Below are 25,391 nucleotides of genomic sequence, written 5' to 3' on the forward strand. Positions count from 1 at the left end.
CTGAAACTGATTCAGTGATTCTTGGCGCTGTCAACTGAAACAAATTGCGGTTTCTTTTTTTCCAGTTAGTTTAATAATAATGTCTATTGTAATGTTGTTATGTGGAATGGACAAGAACTATCTAAAACTTTAAAAAACAAAATTAAGGTACTTAAATTTATTATTACCATTTACATTTGTATTGAATATACAAACAAATAAACAATTTGCATATTTAAGCATGCAAATATGATTAGGGCTGTTGAAGAAAACCACTTTAATCAAAGTGTTTTCCATTTAATGAGATACATTTCAAAACTAATTATTAATAAAGCAACAATAGTGTACTGATCATGTGCTAATGTACAACAATCTTTGCTTCATTTTTAGTCTGATTCATCAGATTCCTCCACTTCTTCCTGTGCATTGTTCCTGTCATCAGAGTCACTCTCCTGTGTCAAAACAGATTGAATCAAGCATCACAAAGTGAAAGACATCACAAAATCTCATAAAAGATCTCATGAGGAAATTAAATGAAACTTTGTTACATGCAAGGCAATTCTAGCCATGCTGTATATTTCATTTTGTGAATTATGTGACACAGCATGACAAAAAAAAAATAAATACTGCTGCTGAGTAGGTGATGACTGTGTTAATTTTTCTTTAAAACATTTTAGACAATTTAAAAAACCCAAACGTTTTTTAACATGGCCCTAAAATTTAAATGAGAAGTTCACTTCCGGAACAAAAATTTACAGGTAATTTCCCCCCTTGTCATCCAAGATGTTCATGTCTTTCTATCTTCAGTCGTAAAGAATTTCTTGAGGAAAAGATTTCAGGAATCTATGGTGCCTGTGAGTTCGAACTTCCAAAATGCAGTTTAACTGCAGCTTCAAAGGGCTCTAAATGATCCCAGCCGAGGAAGAAAGGTCTTATCTAGCGAAACAATTGGTTATTTTCTAATAAAATTTCAAAAATGTTCTGAAAATTACAATTTATATACTTTTCAACCTCAAATGCTCGTCTTGACTAGCTCTGCGATGTGCATGCGTACTCCGGTTCAATAAAGTTAGGGTAGGTCAATTCTTCCTCGGCTGGGACAGTTTAGAGCCCTTTGAAGCTGCATTTTGGAAGTTCAAACTCAGGAGCACCATAGAAGTCCACTATATGGAGAACATTCCTGAATTGTTTTTCTAAAAAAACAATTTCTTTACGACTGAAGAAAGAAAGACATGAACATCTTGGATGACATGGTGGTGAGTAAATTATTAGTTTATTCTAAAAGTGAACTAATCCTTTAAGGAATTTAGTTTAGCTAGATGCTAACATTACATGATCAGACCGCACATCTGTCCATTATGCAGAATAATGCAAAGTCAGTCATTATACCTCCTCTTCACTCTGCATCTGAGAAGACTCTTCCTCCTCTTCATCAGCTGCCTGTGACCTTTGTGAGAGAATTTCTTCACCCTGCAAAGCACAGAAAAAAAAGGGAAAAAAAAGCATTTTACATCACTGGATTATCTATCTGTAACCTTTCTAGACTTATATCAGTTATATTAAAGGAGAAGTCCACTTCCAGAACAAAAATTTACAGATAATCTACTCACCCCCTTGTCATCCAAGATGTTCATGTCTTTCTTTAGTTGATAAGAAATTATGTTTCTTAAGAAAAACATTTCAGGATTTCTTTCCATATAATGGACTTCTATGGTGCCCCAGAGTTTGAACTTCCAAAATGCAGTTTAAATGCAGCTTCAAATGGCTCTAAACGATCCCAGTCGATGAAGAAGGGTCTTATCTAGCAAAACTGACTCTTGTCTGAGTCAGTGTGAACTGTTTTTTTTCGGCTAATACAGTTAGGGAATGTCGAAAAACTCCCATCTCATTTTCTTCCCCAACTTCACAATCATTCTAAATCACTGCAGAAAATTACAGATTGTTTTGCTAGATAAGACCCTTCTTCATCGGATGAGATCTTTTAGAGCCATTTGAAGCTGCATTTAAACTGCATTTTGGAAGTTCAAACTCGGGGGCACCATTGGAATCCATTATATGAAGATAATTCCTGAAATGTTTTTTCTCAAGAAACATCATTTCCTATCAACTGAAGAAAGAAAGACATGAACATCTTGGATGACAAGTGGGTGGGTAAATTATCTGTAAATGTTTATTGCAAGTGAAAACTACTGAACTAGTGCAGAAAAAAATCCTTATAGTGGATTTCACGCGTCACAACATGGCTTTTCTAATGAACAATTTCATCTGAGTTTAACATCTCACCTTTAAGTCTCTGTTCTTTAGGTTCCCCAGCCAGAAGGCTTCCTGGCAGTGGTTAAGAGTGAGCATGGCTTTCACACGATACACAAACTGCTCCAGACTTTTCTTCAAGGCTGGAACGTGATTGGTAAGCCCTGTATCTTGCCTAATCTATAAACCATAAAACAGTGATGATAATAATAATAATAATAATAATAATAGATACAATATTATGTTTCACAAATGCTTTTAACATCAATAAGCTCAATTTATATAGTGTTTTCTCATTTTAATCCACAGTCCACCATGCACTGAGATGCTGTAATTCACCTTTGAGTGGCCACACATGTGGTGCAGTTGTCTGGTACTGAGCTGGAAGGTCTTTAGTAAACTCTGGACATCCTCCTGAGAAGATCCAGTGCAAAGATTAAAATCTCACTTTACTAAACAAATACATTTTGCTCAAGATGCAACGTTACACATAAGTTTAAATGAATGAGACAAATACCTTGTGTTTTTTAAAGCTGTAGTCAAGCAAAGGCATTCCAAGCTTGAGGAAGGACTCCAGAAAAAGCCGACCATACTAAACAAAAAAAATCAAAAACAAAGTGTTGAATCGCACCATCTTCATAAACAAACCTTCATGTGTCTAAATGCTTCTTACCTTCAAACACACAGTGAGTACAGGTCTGTTGTTAAACATCTGTGCCAAAGAAAACACATAAGTACATGCTGTTTACAGAGCCATAAATGTGATGCACACACTGGGAGAACAGGAAAGATGTGAAGGCCTCTGTACCTTGACCAGGTTTATGAGGATGTGGAAGTCACGCACAGCCAGATTCCATGTTAGGAGCTTCTCGCTCTGCACCTGAACAGATTTAGGTCATGAACTTGAGACACACTTCTTGTTGGTACCCAAAGAATAATTAAATAATATCTACACCCACACAACGAACAAACACACACATACCTCTTGATTATCCGTCTGTTTGCTGGGAGGAATCTTGCGGACGGCTCTCTCTAGCTCTGCCATCATGCTCTTGTAGTACACTAGGAACGTCTGCCTGCAGCATCAAGCAATACACAGGTATCTGGATTTATTACACTGCTCTCTTGAATACCAAATTTTGCTTGGTCAAATGCAACACTGAGTTGTCATATATTTTGGTAATAAGACGTCATGTACAGTCATGGCCAAAAGTTTTGAGAATGACACAAATATTAGTTTTTGCAAAGTTTGCTGCTAAACTGCTTTTAGATCTTTGTTTCAGTTGTTTCTGTGATGTACTGAAATATAATTACAAGCACTTCATACGTTTCAAAGGCTTTTATCGACAATTACATGACATTTATGCAAAGAGTCAGTATTTGCAGTGTTGGCCCTTCTTCTTCAGGACCACTGCAGTTCGACTAGGCATGCTCTCAATCAACTTCTGGACCAAATCCTGACTGATAGCAACCCATTCTTTCATCATCACTTCTTGGAGTTTGTCAGAATTAGTGGGTTTTTGTTTGTCCACCCGCCTCTTGAGGATTGACCACAAGTTCTCAATGGGATTAAGATCTGGGGAGTTTCCAGGCCATGGACCCAAAATTTCAACGTTTTGGTCCCCGAGCCACTTAGTTATCACTTTTGCCTTATGGCACGTTGCTCCGTCGTGCTGGAAAATGCATTGTTCTTCACCACACTGTTGTTGGATTGTTGGAAGAAGTTGCTGTTGGAGGGTGTTTTGGTACCATTCTTTACTCATGGCTGTGTTTTTGGGCAAAATTGTGAGTGAGCCCACTCCCTTGGATGAGAAGCAACCCCACACATGAATGGTCTCAGGATGCTTTACTGTTGGCATGACACAAGACTGATGGTAGCGCTCACCTTTTCTTCTCCGGACAAGTCTTTTTCCAGATGCCCCAAACAATCGGAAAGAGGCTTCATCGGAGAATATGACTTTGCCCCAGTCCTCAGCAGTCCATTCGCCATACTTTTTGCAGAAGATCAATCTGTCCCTGATGTTTTTTTTGGAGAGAAGTGGCTTCTTTGCTGCCCTTCTTGACACCAGGCCATCTTCCAAAAGTCTTCGCCTCACTGTGCATGCAGATGCGCTCACACCTGCCTGCTGCCATTCCTGAGCAAGCTCTGCACTGGTGGCACTCTGATCCCGCAGCTGAATCCTCTTTAGGAGACGATCCTGGCGCTTGCTGGACTTTCTTGGACGCCCTGAAGCCTTCTTAACAAGAATTGAACCTCTTTTCTTGAAGTTCTTGATGATCCTATAAATTGTTGATTTAGGTGCAATCTTAGTAGCCACAATATCCTTGCCTGTGAAGCCATTTTTATGCAACGCAATGATGGCTGCACGCGTTTCTTTGCAGGTCACCATGGTTAACAATGGAAGAACAATGATTTCAAGCATCACCCTCCTTTTAACATGTCAAGTCTGCCATTCTAACCCAATCAGCCTGACATAATGATCTCCAGCCTTGTGCTCGTCAACATTCTCACCTGAGTTAACAAGACGATTACTGAAATGATCTCAGCAGGTCCTTTAATGACAGCAATGAAATGCAGTGGAAAGTTCTTTTCATGGCAAAGAAGGACTATGCAATTCATCTGATCACTCTTCATAACATTCTGGAGTATATGCAAATTGCTATTATAAAAACTTAAGCAGCAACTTATCCAATTTCCAATATTTATGTAATTCTCAAAACCTTTGGCCATGACTGTACATATAATTATTCATTTGATATGGCAGCCTGCTGTACCTGTTGAGTGTTGGCCAGCTGCGTGAGTTAGCATCTTTAGCAGCATTCATCAGCTCTGGAACCCCTTCACCTGCTATTTCCTCCACCGCCTTCAGAACATCATCAGTGTGCCCCAGATAAATACTACAGAAGATAACCAAATTGAAAACCAACAAAAAACCTCAGACCGTCCAATATTAGCATATTTCAGCCCTTAGTCAGTTGTATGCTGACCGCCACTTTCTGCGAGCTCAAGCATCTGTAGCGACAACAATGTTTCTTCTTGTTCTTGTTCTTATGAGAAAGTTAATTATATATATTTTGGATGAGCCCATCCTGTTCAAAAAGCTTAGAGTGGGTGAGATATGTTATTGAAAGAAGTCTCTTATGCTTACCAATGCTACATTTATAAATAGTAAAAATAGTAATATTGTGAAGTATTATTACATTTTAAAAGAAGTGTTTTTTATTTTAATATATTTGAAAATAATTTATTCCTGTGATGGCAAATCAGAATTTTCAGCAGCCATTACTACCATTACTAGTGTCACATGATCCTTCAGAAATAATTCTAAAATGAATGTAAAACCTAAAGTCTCAAAATGTGGTTTGCTTCATTATGATTGCTACACCATATTTTTCAGCAAACCTAAGAATAGGCTTTTGAATTAGATTTTTTCCATGAGCATTAAATATTTATGGGATGTTATAAATGTCATAAATCTTTAATTTTTCAATTAGTAAAAGATTATAATAATTATATTAAAATTAAATACTATGAATATTTTATTTATTTAATTCTCTTTTCTTGTATAATGCAGGATTTAGACTATTTCTAACATGAAGTGTGCATTAATAGGAGTAACGAGACTCATGAAGCATATATATAATTTTATTGACTTATATCTCTCCTCTACCTAGTAGAATCTCATACCCTATACTAAGATTTTAGTATTATTTAAATACTATTAAGAAATCAAAACCCAGTCCCCATAATTTTTTTGGCTTTAATTTTTAATTTCAGTTTATGTTTTAGAATTTTGTTATGTGCTTTTGTCATTTTTATTATTTTTTTTATAATTCCACACAATTTTAATTAAGCTTTAAGCTTTGGTTTACTCTTATTTCAGCTTCTTTTAATGATGGAAAATAATTTTCTGTGGTTTTAGCTAACAATAACACCACCACCTTAATGACTGGAACTGAATGGGAACTTAAATGGGACAGTTCACTCAAAAAAAAAAAAAAAAAAATCTGTATTACTCTCTCACCTCCAAATCGTTCCAAACCCCTAAGACCTTTGTTCATCTTCAGAACACAAATTAAAATATTTTTGATGAAATTCAAAAGCGTTCATATACGCTCAAGGCCCAGAAATGTAGTATTCTCGTAGCTTCATAAAATTAAGGTTTAACCACTGATGTCACATGGACTATTTTAACAATGTTCTTACTATCTTTCTGGGCCTTGAACATGTTGGTTGCATTGCTGTCTATGCAGGGTCAGAAAGCTCTTGGATTTCATTAAAAATATCTTCATTTGTCTTCCAAAGATAAACAAAGGTCTTACACGTTTGGAATGACATGAAGGTGAGTTATTACTGACAGAATCTTCATTTTTGGCTGAACTGTCCCTTTAAGCATAATTGTTCCCAACTCACAACATACCTGAGGAGAGTTTGAAGAGCATCATTGTATTTGTTTCCCCTTTCTTTTTCTCCACTCGCTGTAACCCACTCCTGACAGAGGAAACGCCTCGTCAGGGATGCTGGGGGAAAATTATAGTATCAAGAATTAATGTATTACACAGAACATTCATTATTATATAGCATATAGTACTGGAAACGTACTGATCTGTTCTCTGTAGGTTCTGTGGTTTGATCCTCCATACTGGGACAGCACAATGAGCAGCTGGGTGAGACACAGGGCAGTGTTCAGGCTGGGCACTGTGCTTCGGAAGTTCTGCAGGTACTCAAAAGCATTCCTGAGCATATAAAACACCATGTAGAGATGGTTACATTAAAATTTGTACAGCAAGTAGGAAGTATGTGCACTGATGCACCCACCTGCTGAGCTGATCCAGGGTCAAATCAGTCTCATCCTCTTTCAGCCGGCCGGCGAGGACCCCCAGAGCGCTCTTCAGCAGAGCACGATGCTCTGGACTAGAAAAGCCAGCCCTGAATATAAACAGCAAGTGATTGAAGATGGTCAGAAAGTGTTGTAGTTGTCAAGAAAGTCAGCTAATGACTAACTAGTATGTGCTCACCAGCTGAATGTGGTGTGTAGCACTTGAAGTAGGAGCTGATAAGCTGAACACATGAGCTGCTGTTCCTTCACATCCACACCAGGAGCATCAACAACACCCTGATGCTCAGAGAGCACAGTCTGTGTGAGGACAAATGTTCAAACAGAGCAATAAAACCAAACGTGCCAGCCAGCACTAATGCACAAATAATGAACATGTTTACAAGGCTATAAATGGAAACACATGTGTACCTGAAAGTGATTGTGGCAGTTCTCCAGGTGTGTGCAAAGTGTGGGCAGCAGCTCAATGCAACAGGTGGTGATTTCTTTGGCATTTTTCTGCTGCAGGTGAGCAAAGCCAACTGCTCTGTCTGTCTTACTCTAGAGAAGCACCACAGAAAATATTTTAGTACCATACTGGAGATGTTTTATAATTTACTGTTTTGGGTTAATATTGGATACTTATATGTTCATTAGTTTACATTCAGATTACTTTTGCTGTAACTAAACATTCATTAAATCTCATCTTTAAAAACATTAATTTATTTTAATAACATTGTTAAAATCTTAAAATAGTATTATTATTATAATTATAAAGCCATCAAAATTAACTTAAATAAAAAAGCAAAATACACATTTGCTTAAGATTACATTTACCCTGTTCTTAAATTAAACTATTATATTATAATGATGCCAAAATTAAGTGAATTTACAGTACAATATAAATTATTTATACATTATTTATTTTGAAATTGGCTAAAGACCACATTTAACACTGTAATTAAAATAAATGATTTAATTACATTATAATTATGCCTAAATCCACTTAATTACTACAGTATGAAAAATAAATATTTGCTAAAGATTACAAGTAACACTTTTTTAAAACTACTTAATTACATTATAATAATGCCAAACCTAAATGTTGGCATCATTATAATGTAAAGGATAAAAATAAAGAGTTTAAGATTTGCGAAACATTACATTTAACAATGTCACCTAAAATAAATTCCTGTAGTTTTTTACTGTTTTATTTAGAGCAACATTATCCAAGAACATATTTGTTCGGGTAAAACAGGTTTAGTTATGTGTGTGTTTCCATACTTTAAGAAATGGAGCTTTTTTGGCTGGTGCAGAAGCCAAACTGAAGTCCAGTTTACGCCACATGTCCTCCAGCAGGAAAAGCAACTCTGCAGGGCCCAGCTGCACTTCCTCCCTTAACTACATACAAAACAGTGCTCTATTATTTTGCATAAAATTAAAGTATGTACTCGTACTGAGAATCAAGCAAACAGACTTGTTTTACCTTACTATGTAGCTCAGTGTCCAATAGCGTCCGGGACAGAAGGCCACACTGAAGAACACCAAGCGCTTCAACATCTAGCTCTCTGAAGAACGGCCAGTACGAAGACAGACTGACCCCTGATTTGGCATCCTTTTCTTTCTCCTTCTCGCTCTCCTTCTCTGGATGGTCCTGCAACAGCAAGCAATTAGTTTTGGGTTGTAAATAGAAGTATAACTTTAAAACAGCTTTAAAATTCAGCTAAAACCGTGGTAAAAATCTTAATGCGTTGAAGTAAAACATAAAAGAGTAACATTTTGTCCATTTATTCCATTTATTATTACTGTTTAATCTGCCAGATGTTTATACAAATATGTGTAAACCAATGGACATGATATACAGTTGTGGTCAAAAGTTTACATCCCCTTTCATGAAAAGATGGATCTCAAAATCATACAGTCATTGTTGGAAAGGGTCCAAATACACCAAAGAATTTGTGGGACCTGAAAGATTTTTCTGAAGAACAGTGGGCAGTTTAACTGTTCAGGACAAACAAGGGACTCCTGAACAACTATCCCTAAACAAAAAAAACACAACTGTGGATCATTCAGATAACAACACAGTACTAAGAATCATGTAAACTTTTGAACAGGGTCATTTTTATTAATTCAACTATTATTTTCTCTTGTGGACTATATGTAAACATCTTTTATGTGAAATATCTTATTCAGGTCAGTACTAAATAAACAATAATAATAATGCATTTTTTATGATCCCTCTTATTTTTGTAAAATAATTAACATTTTGCAGATTCTAAAAGGGGATGTAAACTTTTGACCTCAACTGTATGTCTGGTCTTTACCTGTTGTGAATCCTCAGCCTCTGCGGCCCCCTCCAGCTGTGATTTGTCACCTGAGGAGTTCTTACTCGCTGAGGCTTTCCTCTTCCTCCCAGATGATTCTACATACACACACATACAAAAAGTGAAGGACTGACCCTATCTATAGCACAATTTCGTTTGTCGATTTCTCCAGCAGACTTACCCTTCTTTCCTTTCTTTGGCAGAGCGATTGAAGAAGAGGGTATCGTCACTTCAGCATTCTCTCCATCAAAGTTAGCCTGAGGAGGAGTGTAGCCTGGTGTAACTAACATAAAACAGAGGAAAAATATAGTAAATAGGCAATTTAATTACATTTATTATTTATAATATTATAGATAATGGCTTAATTAAATTAAGAAGGTACCTGCCAAGCACGTCTGCAGTAAACTCTGGAGGTAAGTGATATTCTGAATACGAGTTACAACCTTCATTTTCATCTCAGGATCGTTCTGCTTGCAAAATGCATTTACCACCTACATTCATAAAACACAAACAGACATGCATACTATACATATTAAAATACAATAATTATTATAAAACATCAAAAAACACATAATACTAAACAGTTGTTCCACATAATAAAATGAACAGACTTCTCATTTTTGGAAGAACTAATAACCGAGTTCGTACACAGAAAAAATGCCCCTGGAGCATGCGAGCACCGAATGGTTTAAAAAGACTTAAAAAGTGACAGTTCTGTTAGCTGTCACAAAACATGATCAAAAGTCTTGTATTGCAGCATCTGTAGTGCAGACGAGATGCGACAATGTGAAGCCACATTGAGAGAGTAAAAGGGAGAAGATGTGGTACAGCTGAATCACTCAAGCTGTTTTCAAATGACTGATTTAATCTGACAGTCAGTGTGGATTTATTTACTTGAATAACCTGCATGTTTTGTTAAAACCTTCTGGGGTTTATTTCTTTTTCCAAAACTTTTACAGGCCTGGAAATTGCTGTTTCAAAATTCCATGACTTTTCCAGGTTTTTCATAACTGTTACAACTAAAGTGAGCACTTTAAAAAGCAAAATAGTCATATCAGAACTTGAATTGATCTGTGATCACTGTAAAGTCACTGAAGTCATCATGAATTTCACACTATGCTGTACTGAAGAGGTGTACTAACCTCTCTGAACCAGTTGATGGTGTAAAAGAGCAGAGAACAGAGGAACTCTCTCTCAGCCTTAGACAGACTCTCCACCTTCTCCATCACCTCCATATCAGTCAGGATCAGAGGACAGCCTATAACAGCACAAAACCTTAGATACCTCTGATGCATCGTGTGATACATAATGATAATATCATCAAAAATAGGCATCTAATAAACATTTTCTTTTACACAGTGATCGAGACAAATCAAATTCTGTAACACTGCAGGCGTACAGTATCTGACCTAGCAAAGCATCAATCTCCTCCAGATCGCCTTGGTGCTGCACCTCTTCACACAACCTCAGCAGGCGGAAAAACGGGGACAGACACAGTGGAGACACACGCCTGTGAGAGTCATTGAGATTGTAACATTTCAGGGATTAATTATGATTCAGTGTTGCTGATAAAAGTAATAAGGCAAATTAGAGGTAAATATACTGTATGGATTTCTGGCACCAACAAATAACAGTGCCTGCTTGGACAAATAATTAAAAGGCCGAAATGTGAAGTGCATGATTTTTAAATATTCTCAGGTGAATTTTCAGCAAACATTGTGTAAAATAATTGTTCGTTTAATTCCAGCAATTTTGCATACACCTGTACGTATGAAAATACTAGTATCGCTAGTGAAAACCCATATTGGTCCACTGCTATTATCTATATCTAGAATTCCCAACAATTTTTGTTAACTGAACCCCTTTGACCAAAAACATTTACTTGAAGTATCCCCCCTGAGACTTTTATTACATCAGCCATTTATAAAATATATGAATAATTTAACAAAACATTTGCATGTGTTCACAAGTTGTATATGCAGGTAAACATAAAATAACTGATGTTAAGCAAATGTTTAATTTAATTTTGACCGTTTCTATTTTATACACTACCAGTCAAAAGTTTTTGAACAGTAAGATTTTTAAAGTCTCTTCTGCTCACCAAGCCTGCATTTATTTGATCCAAAGTACAACAAAAATATTTTTACTATTTAAAATAACTGTTTTCTATTTGAATATATTTTAAAATGTAATTTCCTGTGATTTCAAAGCTGTATTTTTAGCATCATTACTCCAGTCACATGAGCCTCCAGAAATCACTCTAATATTTAATTCTAATATAGATTTGCTGTTAAAAAAACATTTATTATTATTACTATGTTAAAATCAGCTGAGTATAATTTTTTCAGGTTTTTTTTATAAATAGAAAGTTCAGAAGAACAGCATTTCTCTGTAATAGAAATCTTTTGTAACATTTTAAATGTTTTTACTATCACTTTTGATCAATTTAAAGCATCCTTGCTAATATAAAAGTATTAATTTCTAGAATTTCTCTCTAGAATTTTCTTTGCTGAAAATTAAGCTTTGATTACAGGAATAAATTACATTTTTAAATATATTCAAATAGAAAGCATAGTTATTTTAAAATTGTAAAAAGATTTCAGAATATTACTGCTTTTGCTGTATTTTCAAGCAAATAAATGCAGGCTTGATGAGCAGAAGAGACTTCTTTAAAAACAAAATATCTTACTGTTCAAAAACTTTTGACTGGTAGTGTATGTTATTTATTTAAATAAACATGTTTATTATTTATTTTATTATTAGCTTTTCATCTACTCTCGAATCTCCTGCAGATCCCAGTTTGTGAAACCTTATCAGAGTACATCATTTATGGCACATAAAAAACTCTTTGTTTTACAGTCTACAGTAACTGAGTTCAGCATAGTATTCAGTAATGACCTATCTTTCTTGACTCCAGCTGGTTGGGTTGCATCTGTTTTGTGCTGCTGGTCTTGAGTCATAAGTGGCATTAGATTGATGGCGATTCCTCCTTGACTCTCATCCTCGTCCAAATTATACATCACAGAAGCAGGAAACACAAACGCTCTAAAAGACACGCACACATAAAGGGTCATGAGAAAGTCAAGACATAAAAATTCTGGAATTTAAACAAATAAATAAAACAGAGAGTTGCTTTGATTTGATAATACAAACAAACAAAAAAAGCAGGTCGTAATGATTATACTACTCTTTACGAGGCCAGAATGTGTCACTCACCCTGGTATATCTGGTCCAAGGTCTACAACAAAGTCTTCCTGAAAATCCTCCAACACACTCTTTCCAATCCATGCCTGAGGATGACAGCCATCACAATAACATTATTATACTAATTTAATATAAAGACCTTTTAATCATGTAGAAATCCATAAGAATTTTTTTTACTTTTTGTCTCTAACTCAATTAAAGAGACCACCCTTTAAAATGACAATTTGGGGACTATTAAAATTTTTTGCATCAATCTTAAAACAATTTTTTTGAAAGATGAAATTAGACTTTTTTTCAAAAATGAGGACATGAAGGATGTTTTAAAAAGGCTATTTATAGTCAATAACCCACACACACCTGCACTAGAGGGTCCAGTTTGCAGGTCTGCAGCAGGTTGGCCAGCTCATCGTAATACAGAGCAGCAGCTTCAGGCGAACTTTCACTGCACGAGCGTACCAGCTCCAACAGAGCCATCACCTACACACACCACAACATTCAAAACCTTACATGGTACATGGGTTAGTGACAAACAAGGTGTAAAAGTAGGCAACACATTTAAAAGATAATAAATGGCATTTCAAATATGAACTTCCATTCAATCAATCCTGAAAAAAGTACTATGGTTGCCACAAAAATATTAAACAGCACATCTGTTTTCAAAATTGATAAGAAGTGAGCACCAAATCAACATATTAGAATGATTTCTTAAGAATCATGTTACACAGAAGACTGGAGTTATGGCTTTTGAAAATTCAGCTTTGCATCACAGAAATAAATTACAATTTAAAATTGTAAAGCGCTTTAAGGCATTTAAGCGCATATGGAAAAAGACATTATGTAGCAAGCCTTTATTTGCAAATCCAGGTAATTGAATATAGAAATAATATGTTTTGTAATGTTTATGACTGTTATAGCACCAGCTGTGATCTGATCCTCTTAAAAACTTTGCATGCTTGTTTAGAATCACCTGTCCCATATGCTCAGCAGGTTTCGTGAAGTTTTGAGTTTTCCTTTAAGCTTTATAGGATTTTGGGTAACTCAGGACAGGCCCCTTTTCTAAACGACCCCGTTATAGCTTCCCAAAGGGTAAATTTCAACATGTTTTTGATAATTATTAACCTAGAGAGTCCAGAGAATTGTACTGCAGTGTTTTTTTCCAGATTGAATGAAAAACCTAGGACTAGTTCACAAAAGTAGCATTTTTACACCATCTTAATCATTTGTCAAACAATTTGATTGACAGCAGTGGTTCTAGAGGCAAAGTTGTCTGGAATGAGGAGGTCTATCATATTATACAAATATCATTTGTATGTGCGGAAAACCCCGTGACATACAATCGTTTATCACCTTGAAATATGCAATATCGCCCCCCAGTGGCCGATTTCTTTCAAATTTCTATCAGACATTTGGGGCCGTGAGTCGAACAAGCCCACTGAGTTTAGTTTCGATCAGCCTCCATTAACCTTGTCTAACAGGTGATCAAACTTCGTCAGTCAATGTCGGCCATGTTTTCGAGATATGCAAATGTCTTTTTAGACACTTGTGGTACTTCAGACCAAGACTGTGCAAATCGATTTTCATGTTGATAGGACAAATGGTCGCAGTTATAGCCATTTTTATGTTTTTATGCTTATGGTTTATGGTTTTATGCATATGGTTTTTTTAAGCTCCACGACTCATTTCCTGTGACCTCAGATTGAGCTCTTACATAAGGGTTCTGAGATTGACAGAGATACCTCATTCCGTTCAGAAGTTATAGGCATTTTACTAAAATTGGCCCTGCACCTTTCAAACGTTTTGGTGCCCTTTTGCAACGGTGAGATGAAAGTTAAACTTTTTTTTTGATAATTATTTACTTTCCAGTGAATTTTTCTGCACTGGTTTGGTTCCGATCGGGTGAAAAAACTAGGAATAGTTCGCAAAAGTAGGTGTATGTTTTGTCCGACGTGAGCCAAGGATTCCAACGACATAAGACTTCTTTTTCAAAGACACTTAAGCCTGCAACTGACGGTTTAGGAGTTATAAACGATTTCGTACTTTTGATCGCTGTAGGTCGAGCTTTGGTCACATTGTAGGCAGTGTGAATACTACCATACCCCCAAGTTTCCAGTCTCTACGACATTCAATTTGCTCTGTACTATAAGTTTTACATGGAGGTCACTGATCCGTAACCATTCTAAAAATTACAATAGGGTTTCAGCGCTACACGCTTGAACCCCTAAACATATTAAAACAGTCATTTTATATTGTAATATATTGTTGCTTATTACTGTATATTTGATCAAATACATGCAGCCTTGCTGAGCATAAGAGACTTCTTTCAAAAATCCTACAGATCCCAAACTTTTGAACACTACTGTACACACTAAAAGCCATCGGATCATCTCACTCACCTGTCTGTGTGTATCTTTGGGCAGCGTGCCACCCTGAGAGCCATCAGATTTATTTCTACATAAACAACACAAGAAGAAAAACAGTGAAGAATAAAGATCACAAGCCTACTGAGGGTGTATAAGCAAAAAACATCGCACCAATGCCCCAGCAAAGAGTGTACCTGCAGGCCCCCATACTGCCCACCATCATGACCGCCCCAATAATGCCAATACGCTTGTACTTTGGCACCGTACTAGACAGCTGCTTACGGATGACGATGTGCATGTCATCCTGGTGTGAGACATAATGATTTCACAGAATTTTCATTTTTGGGTCAGCTATCTAATTATTAGGGCTGTCCCCGAATAGTCGAAGATTCGATGCATCGATATGCGGAGCCTGATTCGACCACCGATCTCACAGTCGAATCTTCGCGGGTGAAACGAGCATCATACCATTTTGGCAATATGGGGGTGCTCAATGTCTAATTGCACACAGAACTACTGGTTTTGTACGGTTATATTAAGTTATATACAGCCTTTGATTATGATAATGCAGTAAAAACAAAAGTGAAAAGAAAGAAGCGTTCAATAAATATTTTTAACGTGTTTGTGAATAAATCCAACCACCCCTGTGACAGATTTAATTTTCACTTTCCCTGATCCATGACGAGATGAGGACCATCTTGACGGCATTTTCGCCGCCTGCTGCGCCTCGCGTTTTTGCAGGAGCGCTCTGAGCGCCTGAAGTTGAAAAAAAAAAAAATCAAACTCTGAGCGGAAAAACGCCCAACGAGGCGGGCCTTCTGTTGTGGTGGCGAAAGTTTACCGTTGCTTAAAAAGTCCGGAGACTGCAAGAAATGGAGGAGAAACCTTTGGTGTCTATCGTGGGTAACCCGGAGCTGTATTATTTAGGGTTTCTGCTAATATGACAGTTTACTTAACAGCAAAAAACTAAGATTTTAGAGCGCTCGCGCTATAATCCTTTGATTTGACTGACAGGACAGCTGTTTTGGTCGTTGTTTAGCAACATAAAAAAAAACTTTTAATAAAAGTCACCAAAAAAGGCAGTGCTGTGCGCCTCGCGTTATTAGAACTAAAAGACGCGTTCGGTGTTTTCATTTAAACCTAAATAAGTTCGTTTGTCAGTTGGCAGGCAGTTTTGGTCGCTTTATTAAAAGTTGTTGCTGTGTGCAGTGTGTAAAATAAAATAAAAATTGTTTTACCCTCCTGCTGACTATAGTGTCGTGCCCCTCCCAACCCATTCACACACACACATAGGCCTAGATGATTCGACTATCGGTCGACTATAGAAAGATTCGAAAATTCTGATTCGACTATGAAAATTCATAGTCGGGGACAGCCCTACTAATTATAATTAAAAAAAATTATAACTTTAAGTTTAAAATGCGATGTGTTTCTCACCTGGATGTGTCCTCCGTGCTGCTCCTGTCCAAATGCCAGGCGGCTGAGCAGGTGGAAGAGCCGTCGGATCTGCTGTGAGGTCAGGTTATCCATGTAGTCCAGAATACCCTGCCAGAATACCCACAATTCATACCAACAAACAGGTTAAATATCATTCTGTACTTAAAAAGACCCAACCAATTCCTCCAAAATAATTAAAAAATAGTAACAAACACTTTTTTTATTTAGACTGATTTGAGTTAGTTCACCCAAAAATGAAAATTCTATGATTAATTACTCACCCTCATGTCGTTCCAAACCCGCAAGACCTTATTCATCTTCAGAACACAAAAGAAGATATTTTTGATTAAAACCGAGAGCTTTCTGACCCTGCATAGACAGCATCCTAACTGCTATGTTCAAGGCCCAGAAAGTTAGAAAGATTCTGAAGATGAACGAAGGTCTTACGGGTTCTGAAGGACATGAGGGTAATTAATGACTATGCCTTTAATGAAAAGAACTGATTATAAAAAACAATTTCCTTCCAAACGGACATCGAGGCAGGCATTTGTACCTTCACAAAAACAGTGAACTGGCTCATTTCTGCAGGTTTCTGAGACACCAGCTCACAGAGCAGCTCAAGAGCCACGTCCACCTCACCACTCACACCACTGCATGCGTGTGTGACTAGAGAGCCCACCACCTCCTACATAACAAACACAAATGTACTGGACATCAGTGCATGTCTTTGAATGTCAGTGTTTATATATCTGGTGTGTGTTTGTTGTTAGCTGACAAGAGGTATTTCTTACCTGCTGACAGTAGGAGTCAAAGGCAGTGAAGGCCTGTTTGTACATGTGACCTCCGAAAGGCACCACACAGCAGTCTGTAGAACGCAAAAGTCCCTGAGCTAGAGCCAGAATGGATGGGAAATAACCCCGCATCACCTGTATAAAACATTTACACCACATGTACAAGGGAAGTGAATACTTCAAGTGTCAATACTTCATATTTAGGTCTTTCCTTCAGTCATTAGCATGTCAATGAAAGCAGACCTGAGCATGACCCTTAAAGGTCTTCTGTAAGAGGTTTTCCTGAATCAGACCCTTGCGAACTTTGACTTTGAGCACTCTCTCCGCCCCACGCCGGCTATGGTTTGCATTAGTGGAATGAAGGATGAACAGCACCAACAGATCAACCACCTGAGAGACACAAGTAGTGTGAATTCTTGCATTTGAATGTTCAGATATGTGTCAATCTACTTTTTGCTGATAATCAATCAAACCTTATGGTCCTCTGACTCATCAACATTCTCTATAGCCTGAAAATGAAAATAAATGTAAACAGTAATTAAATAAATTGCATGGGACTACACAATTGAGGTCAAAAGTTTACACCCCCCTTACAGAATCTTTAAAAATGTTAATTATTTTACTAAAATAAGAGGGATCATACAAGATGCATGTTATTGTTTATTTAGTACTGACCTGAATAAGATATTTCACATAAAAGATGTTTACATATAGTCCACAAGAGAAAATAATAGTTGAATTTATAAAAATGACCCAGTTCAAAAGTTTTCATCCCCTTGATTCTTAATACTGTGTTCTTACCTAAATGATCCACAGCTGTGTTTTTTAGTTTAGTGATAGTTGGTTATGAGTTCCGTGTCCTGAACAGTTAAACTGCCCACTGTTCTTCAGAGAAATCCTTCAGGTCCCACAAATTCTTTGGTTTTCCAGCATTTTTGTATATTTGAACCCTTTGCAACAAGGACTATATGAATTTGAGATTCATCTTTTCACACTGAGGACAACTGAGGGACTTTTTTCAGCTGCAAGTTGCATCTTCTGTAATAATTGCATATGAGCCCCTTAGTTGTCCTCAGTGTGAAAAGATGGATCTCAAAATCATACAGTCATTGTTGGAAAGGGTTCAAATACACAAAAGTGCTAGAAAACCAAAGAATTTATGAGACCTGAATAGAAATTCGTGAATTCATGCATTTTGTATGATCCCTCTTATTTTGGTAAAATAACATTTTTTAATAATTCTAAAAGGGGTTGTAAATTTTTGACCTCAACTGTAGTACCTTTGTGCTTGAAGGCACAAAGGCAGACAAAAAAGCAATAAAGATTATATGAATTCTCAGCTTACCTTTAGCCAAGCCTCTGAGATGGTTTTCTGAAAGCGGATAGCTGACTTTATGACCTCCAGAACTAAAGTCACACTATCCTGGCCATTGCTGCATGATGGGACACTGGAGGACCTGAACAGATTAAAATCAAGAACAAGACAGAAAATGGCCAGCAGAACTGGACAAAACTGAAAGTTTCTTATTTATGCTCCATTAAAAAAAAGCAAGATGGGTAAGAGTAAGTAAATGAACATAGAATTTAATTGAAGAGAAAGCAGAAAAAAAGTCTCACCCTGACGCGGCTTTGCTTTTCATACGACTCTGGGAGGCCTGCAGCACTGCTGGCAAAACACATTGCTCCAACTCCAGCTTTTTACGAAGGTCACACACCACCTGAATAGCATTAATGGACATTAGCAAAACTGTGTACCAGAGAAAGGAAATTTGCATTACCAGAAATTAAAAAACAGTCATAAACAAAGGTTCGTTTAGAGGCCTGACCTCATTAGCATCAGACGCAGAGATGGAGTGTAAGATGAACTTCACTACAACAGGAAGATCCTCTAACTGCACAGCAGAGAGAGTTCCCATTACTGCCCCACGCACCTGATAGACAGAAAGACAAAGGATTTTTAATAGTATACACTACGGTTTAAATGGCAAAATAAATTAAAATTTTTATTCAGCAAAGATGCTTTAAAATGATAAAAAGTGATTTTTACATCAACATATATTTTTTAAAATGCCTCAAACAAATACTGTTCTTTCAAACTTTCTATTCATAAAAGAATATTCACATAATTATCAGAGTTTTGAAGAAACTGTTTTCAACATTGACACAATAGGAAATCAGCATGTTAGAATGATATTTGGAGGATCATGTGACACTGAAGACTGGAGTAATGGCTGCTGAAAATTGAGCTTTGCCATCACAGGAATAAATTACATTTTAAAATATGTTAAAATAGCAAAGAGTTATTTTAAACTGTAATAATATTTAACAGTATTACTTCTTTCAATAACTTTAAACTTAACCTTTTTTTCCTTAAGCAATTATTTAAAACAATAACACGGACCAAATACTTTTTAGGGAACATATCCGCAATGTTTAGAAGTACCTCGGACAGTAACGCAGAGCTCAGACTTAAGCTGGATAAAGCATCCAATATAGGCACAGTCAGCTGGGTGTTCTGCTCAAGTAAACCACTGCACAAGAGAGCAGACACAAACATAGACTCACTTAAACACAATATGCACAATGATAATAGGCACCTACATTATACTCACAGTCAACATTACCATCACTGCCAGCCATAATTACTAAGCCAAACATAGGCCAAAACACCAACTTTAATTCCATGCATCGGGGAATGGCACAAAAAAAAACTGGCTCTGCTACTGTTGATGTACTTTAGCTCTTTGGCCATGTCTCCATGCTGGGAATCCTCCAGGATTTCAGGCAGGCTGGTAATAATGTCCCGCTGGATCTCCACCGGAGCCACAGACACCATCTGCATCAGCTTGCTGCTCAAATCCTACATGTACACAGCAATTATATCAGTCAGACACTGGTCATGACAACGACAAACATTTTTGTCTACAGCAAAGGAACTGTTGGTAATTATGATGTTCACTGGGACTGTTTATCATGCAGGTTTCTCACACCAACATTATCAGTGGACTGTGTACCTTGCCATCTATAATTCGGTCCAGCCATTTTAACTGGTTTATTATGAGACGGGGAATGTTGAGGCCATCCTCACTCGCACTGTAACAGAGCACATTACCATCAGTGATATCCTAATGTTACAGACTGTGTCTGTAATTAAAGTTAGGTGTATAAAAAGTCATCAAAAAGACATTTACCCCTCAAACATGAATTCTGGAAGCTTTTCAAACAAAGTGTTGATGACCAGGGTCTAATAGCAGGAAAAAAGGAAAAAATATACATAACTTATATTCCCCCACACGATATTTAAAATAAATGTTGACAGTTGTAAAAACTTGTAAAAGAAGAACTTGTAAAAAGACTACATTAAAAACCAAAAATATTCTATTTTTTTTTTTCAATTAATTTTCATTACCTTTTCCATAAATTATCTAGTCATTAAATAACAGATAAGGATTTCTTTAAAATATCAATATCAAAAAATACTTTATTTTAAAAAAAGACTTTTTCATTTTCTTTTATTATCTTTACTTTTTAAATTATATTGCCTATATTGTGTACAGCCCTTTAAGCAGCAGCATTTAAAGGCAATTTATAAAATAAAGTTATTATTTATTACTATTAATTAATATATAATCAAAATAATATATAAAAACAATGCCGAAAAATAATATAACAGCATTAAAATATATTCACTACCAGTCAAAAGTTTTAGGACAGTAAGATTTATTTATTTTTATTTTTTTTAAAAAGGCTCTTCAGCTCACCAAGCCTGCATTTATTTAATCTAAAATACAGCAAAAGCAGTAATATTGTGCAATATTTTTACTATATAAAATAACTGCTTTCTATCTGAATATATTGTAAAATGTCTTTTTTGGGAAAGAAATTATAGAAATTAATATTTCTGTTTAACAAGGATACTTTAAAATGATCAAAACTGATGATGAAGACATTTATAATGTTACAAAAGATTTCTATTTCAGATAAATCTTATTCTTCTGAACATTTTGTTCATCAAAGCAACCTAAAAAATTCTGCTCAGCTGTTTTTACCATAATAAATGTTTTTTGAGCAGCAAATCAGAATATTAGAATGATTTCTGAAGGATCACGTGACTGGAGTAATTACACTTAAAATTCAACTTTGAAATCACAGGAATAAATTACATTTTAAAATATATTAAAATAGAAAATAGTTATTTTTAACTATTACTTACTTTTTAATTTTACTAGTTTTGCTGTACTTTGGATCAAATAAATGCAGGCTTGGAGAGCAGAAGAGACTTCTTTAAAAACATTAAAAAACGTTTGACTGGTATTGTATATCTTAGTTTTCTTTAGCTTTGTATTTTAGGAGGTAAACTGAGCTGATATGTTTACCTGTAGCATCTCTATTCCAAGCAGCAAGCGTACAAGACTTTCCTGATAGGAGCCAGAACTGGAATTAGAGGGAAAATTACCAAAAATAACAAATCAGAATATATAAGAGTAACAATTGCAGACAAAAAAATATGAATTCCTGTATGTTTTCAGATGGAAAAACAAGAACCAGTGCATTACTTAGTATCCTGCTGTGAAGTGGAAGATGGCACGCAAGGCAGCAGGCAGTTTCTAAATCTCTCTGGGTCTTCAATGTATGTTTCCAGTGCGGATATAAACTCCTGAATTATCTTTAAAACAGCCATCCAACAATGTAAACACATAGAGTAAGCTTCTTAAGTGAAAAGAAAACCACTGATATACAGTATAATGAGTAATGACAAGCTGTTTTTCTCACATTGGGGAATCTAGGATTTTTTCGTAGATGCTGCTGGAGCCGCTTTTGAAATATTACTTGGTCTACACCTGTGGGGAAAAAAAGCAAATATCAATGGAAAATAATGTGTTGGTTAATATGAACGTGCATATATGCATTGTGATTTCTCATTTTTCATCTTACCAATTTCATTAGCAGCACTGCCAGCTGTCAAAGTGACACCAGATTCCTTCAGAAACTGAACAAAAACTGAGTCTGGGTAGGAGTCCTGTACTGAAGATTTTGTGGGTCGTCCACTGCTCTTGGTCTTTTTGGATTCTGTATGAATGAAGACACATCAATAAAATCCAACACACACACACACATATATATATATATATATATATATATATATATATATATATATATATATATATATATATATATAATTACACCAAACTAGCAAAGATTTGAGCCATTCCCGATTTATTTTAGAAGTGACGTCATCAGGTACTTACTTGTAGCGTCAAGTGTGGAATCGTCATCGACTGTGCTAGATGATCGTTTCTTTTTGCGCATCATCTTAGACTTAGATTAGATTTGATAAGACTGAGGTGATAAATAAAGGATGTTACCTGTTGGGGTAACAACAAATCAGCTCTTTCAAAACTGTGTACACAACTGACAGTTCGATCTTAGTTCAAATAATCCCAGAATACATTCTGTGAAGAAGGTAAACAATCATTTCACGATGGCACGAGCTAAATTACACATTCGACTAACTCGACGAAATAACGGTATTTGAGACAAGAAGTGGTCAGAAGTGTTTACCTTACTCGAGATGTCGATCTTGAACGTTTGAAATTTAAATGTTATATGAATAAATTCTGATTAAATATAGACTTCTTCACATAATCTGTTTTCTGAAACAGGCTAAAAGCTCAGTCTGTCACAAAGCTTCCCGCGCCAGTGTTTCGTAAAAATTTAGGGACCGTGTTAAAATTCTTAATTCTGTGATAATATACGATTTGTATTTGAGACGTTACTGTATGTTTTGTTTATAACTATATCTGTCTTCTTAAATGTAAAAATGCGAAACACGTCAAATAACACGTTATCAGACTCACAGATAAGAAGATAAACGTCGTCAACCATTAAGCATTGTAGGTTACACTTTGATGACACTCCCTAATATTCTATGGGCATGTATTAAAAGTAGGCGTGGATTGTCTTGCCCTGATTGGTCGCTGCTTAGCACACCGCCCACATTTATCAGTTTTATACAAGTGTCTTTTAGATTCTGTATCAGTTGCCTGCGGAAACAACGGTGTTGAAAGAAACATGGCTGAAAAAAAATCGTTTTACGACATCACAGCCAGAACCCTTACTGGTGAGGAGTTGAAGTTTTCTTCTTTACAGGGCAAGGTGGTCCTGATCGAGAATGTCGCTTCTCTTTGAGGAACGACCACCAGGGATTACACCCAGATGAACGAGCTCCACGAACGCTTCGCGGATAAAGGGCTTGTGATTCTGGCAGTTCCCTGCAATCAGTTCGGCTATCAGGTAAGATGACTTACAGTAAACTCAATGTGGGATTCAATAGTCCTTCACTGTTGAACAGGTGCTTGTGACGCACTCGTTCTGTCATGCACTGCTGTCTTACACCTGCTTTTATGTATGATGATTCATCTGTTTAAACTATAGGACAGCCTAAATTTAAAAAAATGTCTTGACAATAATTTTTGTGAATAATATATAATGCTTAAAAATGGTTAGTTACTTTACATTGAAAATCTGGTTTACATATTTACATAAACACTACCAGTTCAAAGTTGTTGAACAGTAAGGTTTTTAATGTTTTTTTTTTTTAAAGAAATCTCTTCTGCTCACCAAGCCTGCATTTATTTGATCCGATCCAAAGTACTGCCAAAACAGTAACATTTTGAATTTGAAATATTTTTTACTATTTAAAATAACTGTTTTCTATTTGATTTTTTAAACGTAAAATTACCTCAGTCACATAATCCTTCGGAAATCATTCTAAGGTTTTGATTTGCTGCTCAAAAACATTTATTTTACAATTATTATTATGTAGATTTTTCAGGTTACTTAGATAAATAGAAATTTCAGAAGAACAGCATTTATCTGAAATGGATATCTTTTGTAATATTATACATGTCTTTATCATCACTTTTGATCAATTTAAAGCTTCCTTGCTAAATAAAAGTATTAATTTCTATAATTTCTTTCCCCCAAAATTTTAATCCATATACCGACTAGTCTTTTAAATGGTATAGTATATAATAAATGTTAAAAAAGCGTTTTATTTAGATAAATGCTTATCTTTGGATCTTGGATTCATCAAAGTATCTTGAAAGAAATGTTTTAAATATTAATAATAATAATAAAAATTCTTGAACAGCAAATCAGCATATTAGAGTAATTTCTGAAGGAACATGTGACACTGAAGACTAGAGTAATGATGCTGAAAATGTAGCTTTGATCAAAATTACATTTTAAAATGTATTTAAATAGAAAGCAGTTATTTTAGTAAAAGTACTGCTTTTAACTGTATTTTGGATCAAATAAATGCAGACTTTTTTTAAAACATAAAAGATTTTACTGTTCAAAAACTTTTGACTGGTAGTGTAAGTAACCACATAAGTGACACTCAAAATTATTTTATTATTTTAATTAAATTATTATCTTTGGTTTTTTTAATAGTCATTTTACTTTAAAGAGATATGTTTATTTGTATAATTTCTACCTGAAATACCTACCTGTTAAAATGTGTTTGATTATGTTGCATATTTATTTTTCCTCACTAGGAAAACTGTACAAATGATGAGATCCTTCAGTCCTTAAAGTATGTCCGTCCTGGCAATGGCTATGAACCGAAATTCCAGCTCTTGGAGAAGGTTGACGTGAACGGCAAAGCCGCTCACCCTCTCTTCGTCTTCCTCAAGGAGAAACTCCCATTCCCGAGCGACGAGCCGATGCCCTTTATGAACGACCCCAAATTCATTGTGTGGAGTCCCGTGTGCAGGAACGACATCGCTTGGAATTTCGAGAAGTTTCTCATCGGGTCTGATGGCGTGCCATTCAAACGCTACAGCAGGAGATTCCTCACCAGCAACATCGAGGGAGACATCAAGAAACTTCTCAGCATGGCCAACTAAAATGGTTTGAGAGTCAAAGAGTGTCAAAATAAATACCTTGACCTATATGGGTCTCCATGACAGGTTGTGTTCTCATGAGTATAATGTTGCTGTGTTTGGACTTTTACTTTATGAAGGTGCTCCTGTAAACACGTTTGTCTGTGAGGAGCAGCTGATGCCATTCTAAAGTCCTAACTGAACAGTTGCATTTAGCTCTTGTATGGCACAACATGCAATTTGGATCAATAAATGTGTTTTTTCTACTCAAGATTGGCTTTTTCATTTCAGTTGGCATGGGAGAATGGGAACACAAAGCTTTAGGGTTTGGTGTGTTGTGTAA

General features: G+C 36.0%; 2 protein-coding genes across 2 annotated transcripts; one reads left to right on the forward strand and one right to left on the reverse strand.

Moving 5' to 3' along the window:
* Window positions 1–137: 137 nt before the first annotated feature.
* Window positions 138–22,530, reverse strand: fancd2 (FA complementation group D2). Its single transcript, XM_073851808.1, has 43 exons — window positions 22,412–22,530; window positions 22,098–22,232; window positions 21,936–22,003; window positions 21,719–21,828; window positions 21,539–21,596; window positions 20,354–20,406; window positions 20,177–20,255; window positions 19,898–20,022; window positions 19,606–19,693; window positions 18,989–19,093; window positions 18,780–18,880; window positions 18,508–18,619; window positions 17,636–17,671; window positions 17,406–17,552; window positions 17,163–17,297; window positions 16,925–17,056; window positions 16,372–16,479; window positions 15,129–15,238; window positions 14,968–15,022; window positions 12,932–13,051; window positions 12,587–12,660; window positions 12,269–12,415; window positions 10,780–10,880; window positions 10,513–10,628; window positions 9,753–9,861; window positions 9,552–9,653; window positions 9,371–9,468; window positions 8,533–8,700; window positions 8,331–8,447; window positions 7,479–7,607; window positions 7,249–7,367; window positions 7,049–7,159; window positions 6,833–6,966; window positions 6,651–6,750; window positions 5,005–5,127; window positions 3,212–3,305; window positions 3,038–3,109; window positions 2,903–2,941; window positions 2,747–2,821; window positions 2,569–2,643; window positions 2,263–2,409; window positions 1,369–1,449; window positions 138–431 (listed from the first exon to the last, which is right to left on the reverse strand). The coding sequence occupies exons 1-43, from the start codon at window positions 22,473–22,475 to the stop codon at window positions 366–368; spliced, it is 4,338 nt and encodes a 1,445-aa protein (XP_073707909.1). The 5' UTR covers window positions 22,476–22,530; the 3' UTR covers window positions 138–365.
* Window positions 22,531–23,191: 661 nt separating this feature from the next.
* gpx1b (glutathione peroxidase 1b) lies at window positions 23,192–25,319 on the forward strand. The gene is made up of 2 exons (XM_073851342.1): window positions 23,192–23,456; window positions 24,722–25,319. Exons 1-2 carry the CDS (start codon window positions 23,235–23,237, stop codon window positions 25,070–25,072), a joined length of 573 nt encoding a protein of 190 aa, XP_073707443.1. The 5' UTR covers window positions 23,192–23,234; the 3' UTR covers window positions 25,073–25,319.
* The last annotated feature ends 72 nt before the right edge of the window (window positions 25,320–25,391 follow it).

The sequence above is a fragment of the Garra rufa genome, chromosome 12 (assembly GCF_049309525.1).
Source record: "Garra rufa chromosome 12, GarRuf1.0, whole genome shotgun sequence".
In the NCBI taxonomy this organism is placed as follows: domain Eukaryota; kingdom Metazoa; phylum Chordata; class Actinopteri; order Cypriniformes; family Cyprinidae; genus Garra; species Garra rufa.

Coding starts and splice junctions, on each gene's coding strand:
- fancd2 (XM_073851808.1), bottom strand. CDS start 22,475: ATGATGCGCAAAAAGAAACGATCATCTAGCACAGTCGATGACGATTCC. Junction 10,629..10,779: donor GGAGATTGATGCTTTGCTAG/GTCAGATACTGT, acceptor GTGCTGTTATAG/GCTGTCCTCTGATCCTGACT. Junction 3,306..5,004: donor AGCTGGCCAACACTCAACAG/GTACAGCAGGCT, acceptor TTGATGCTGCAG/GCAGACGTTCCTAGTGTACT.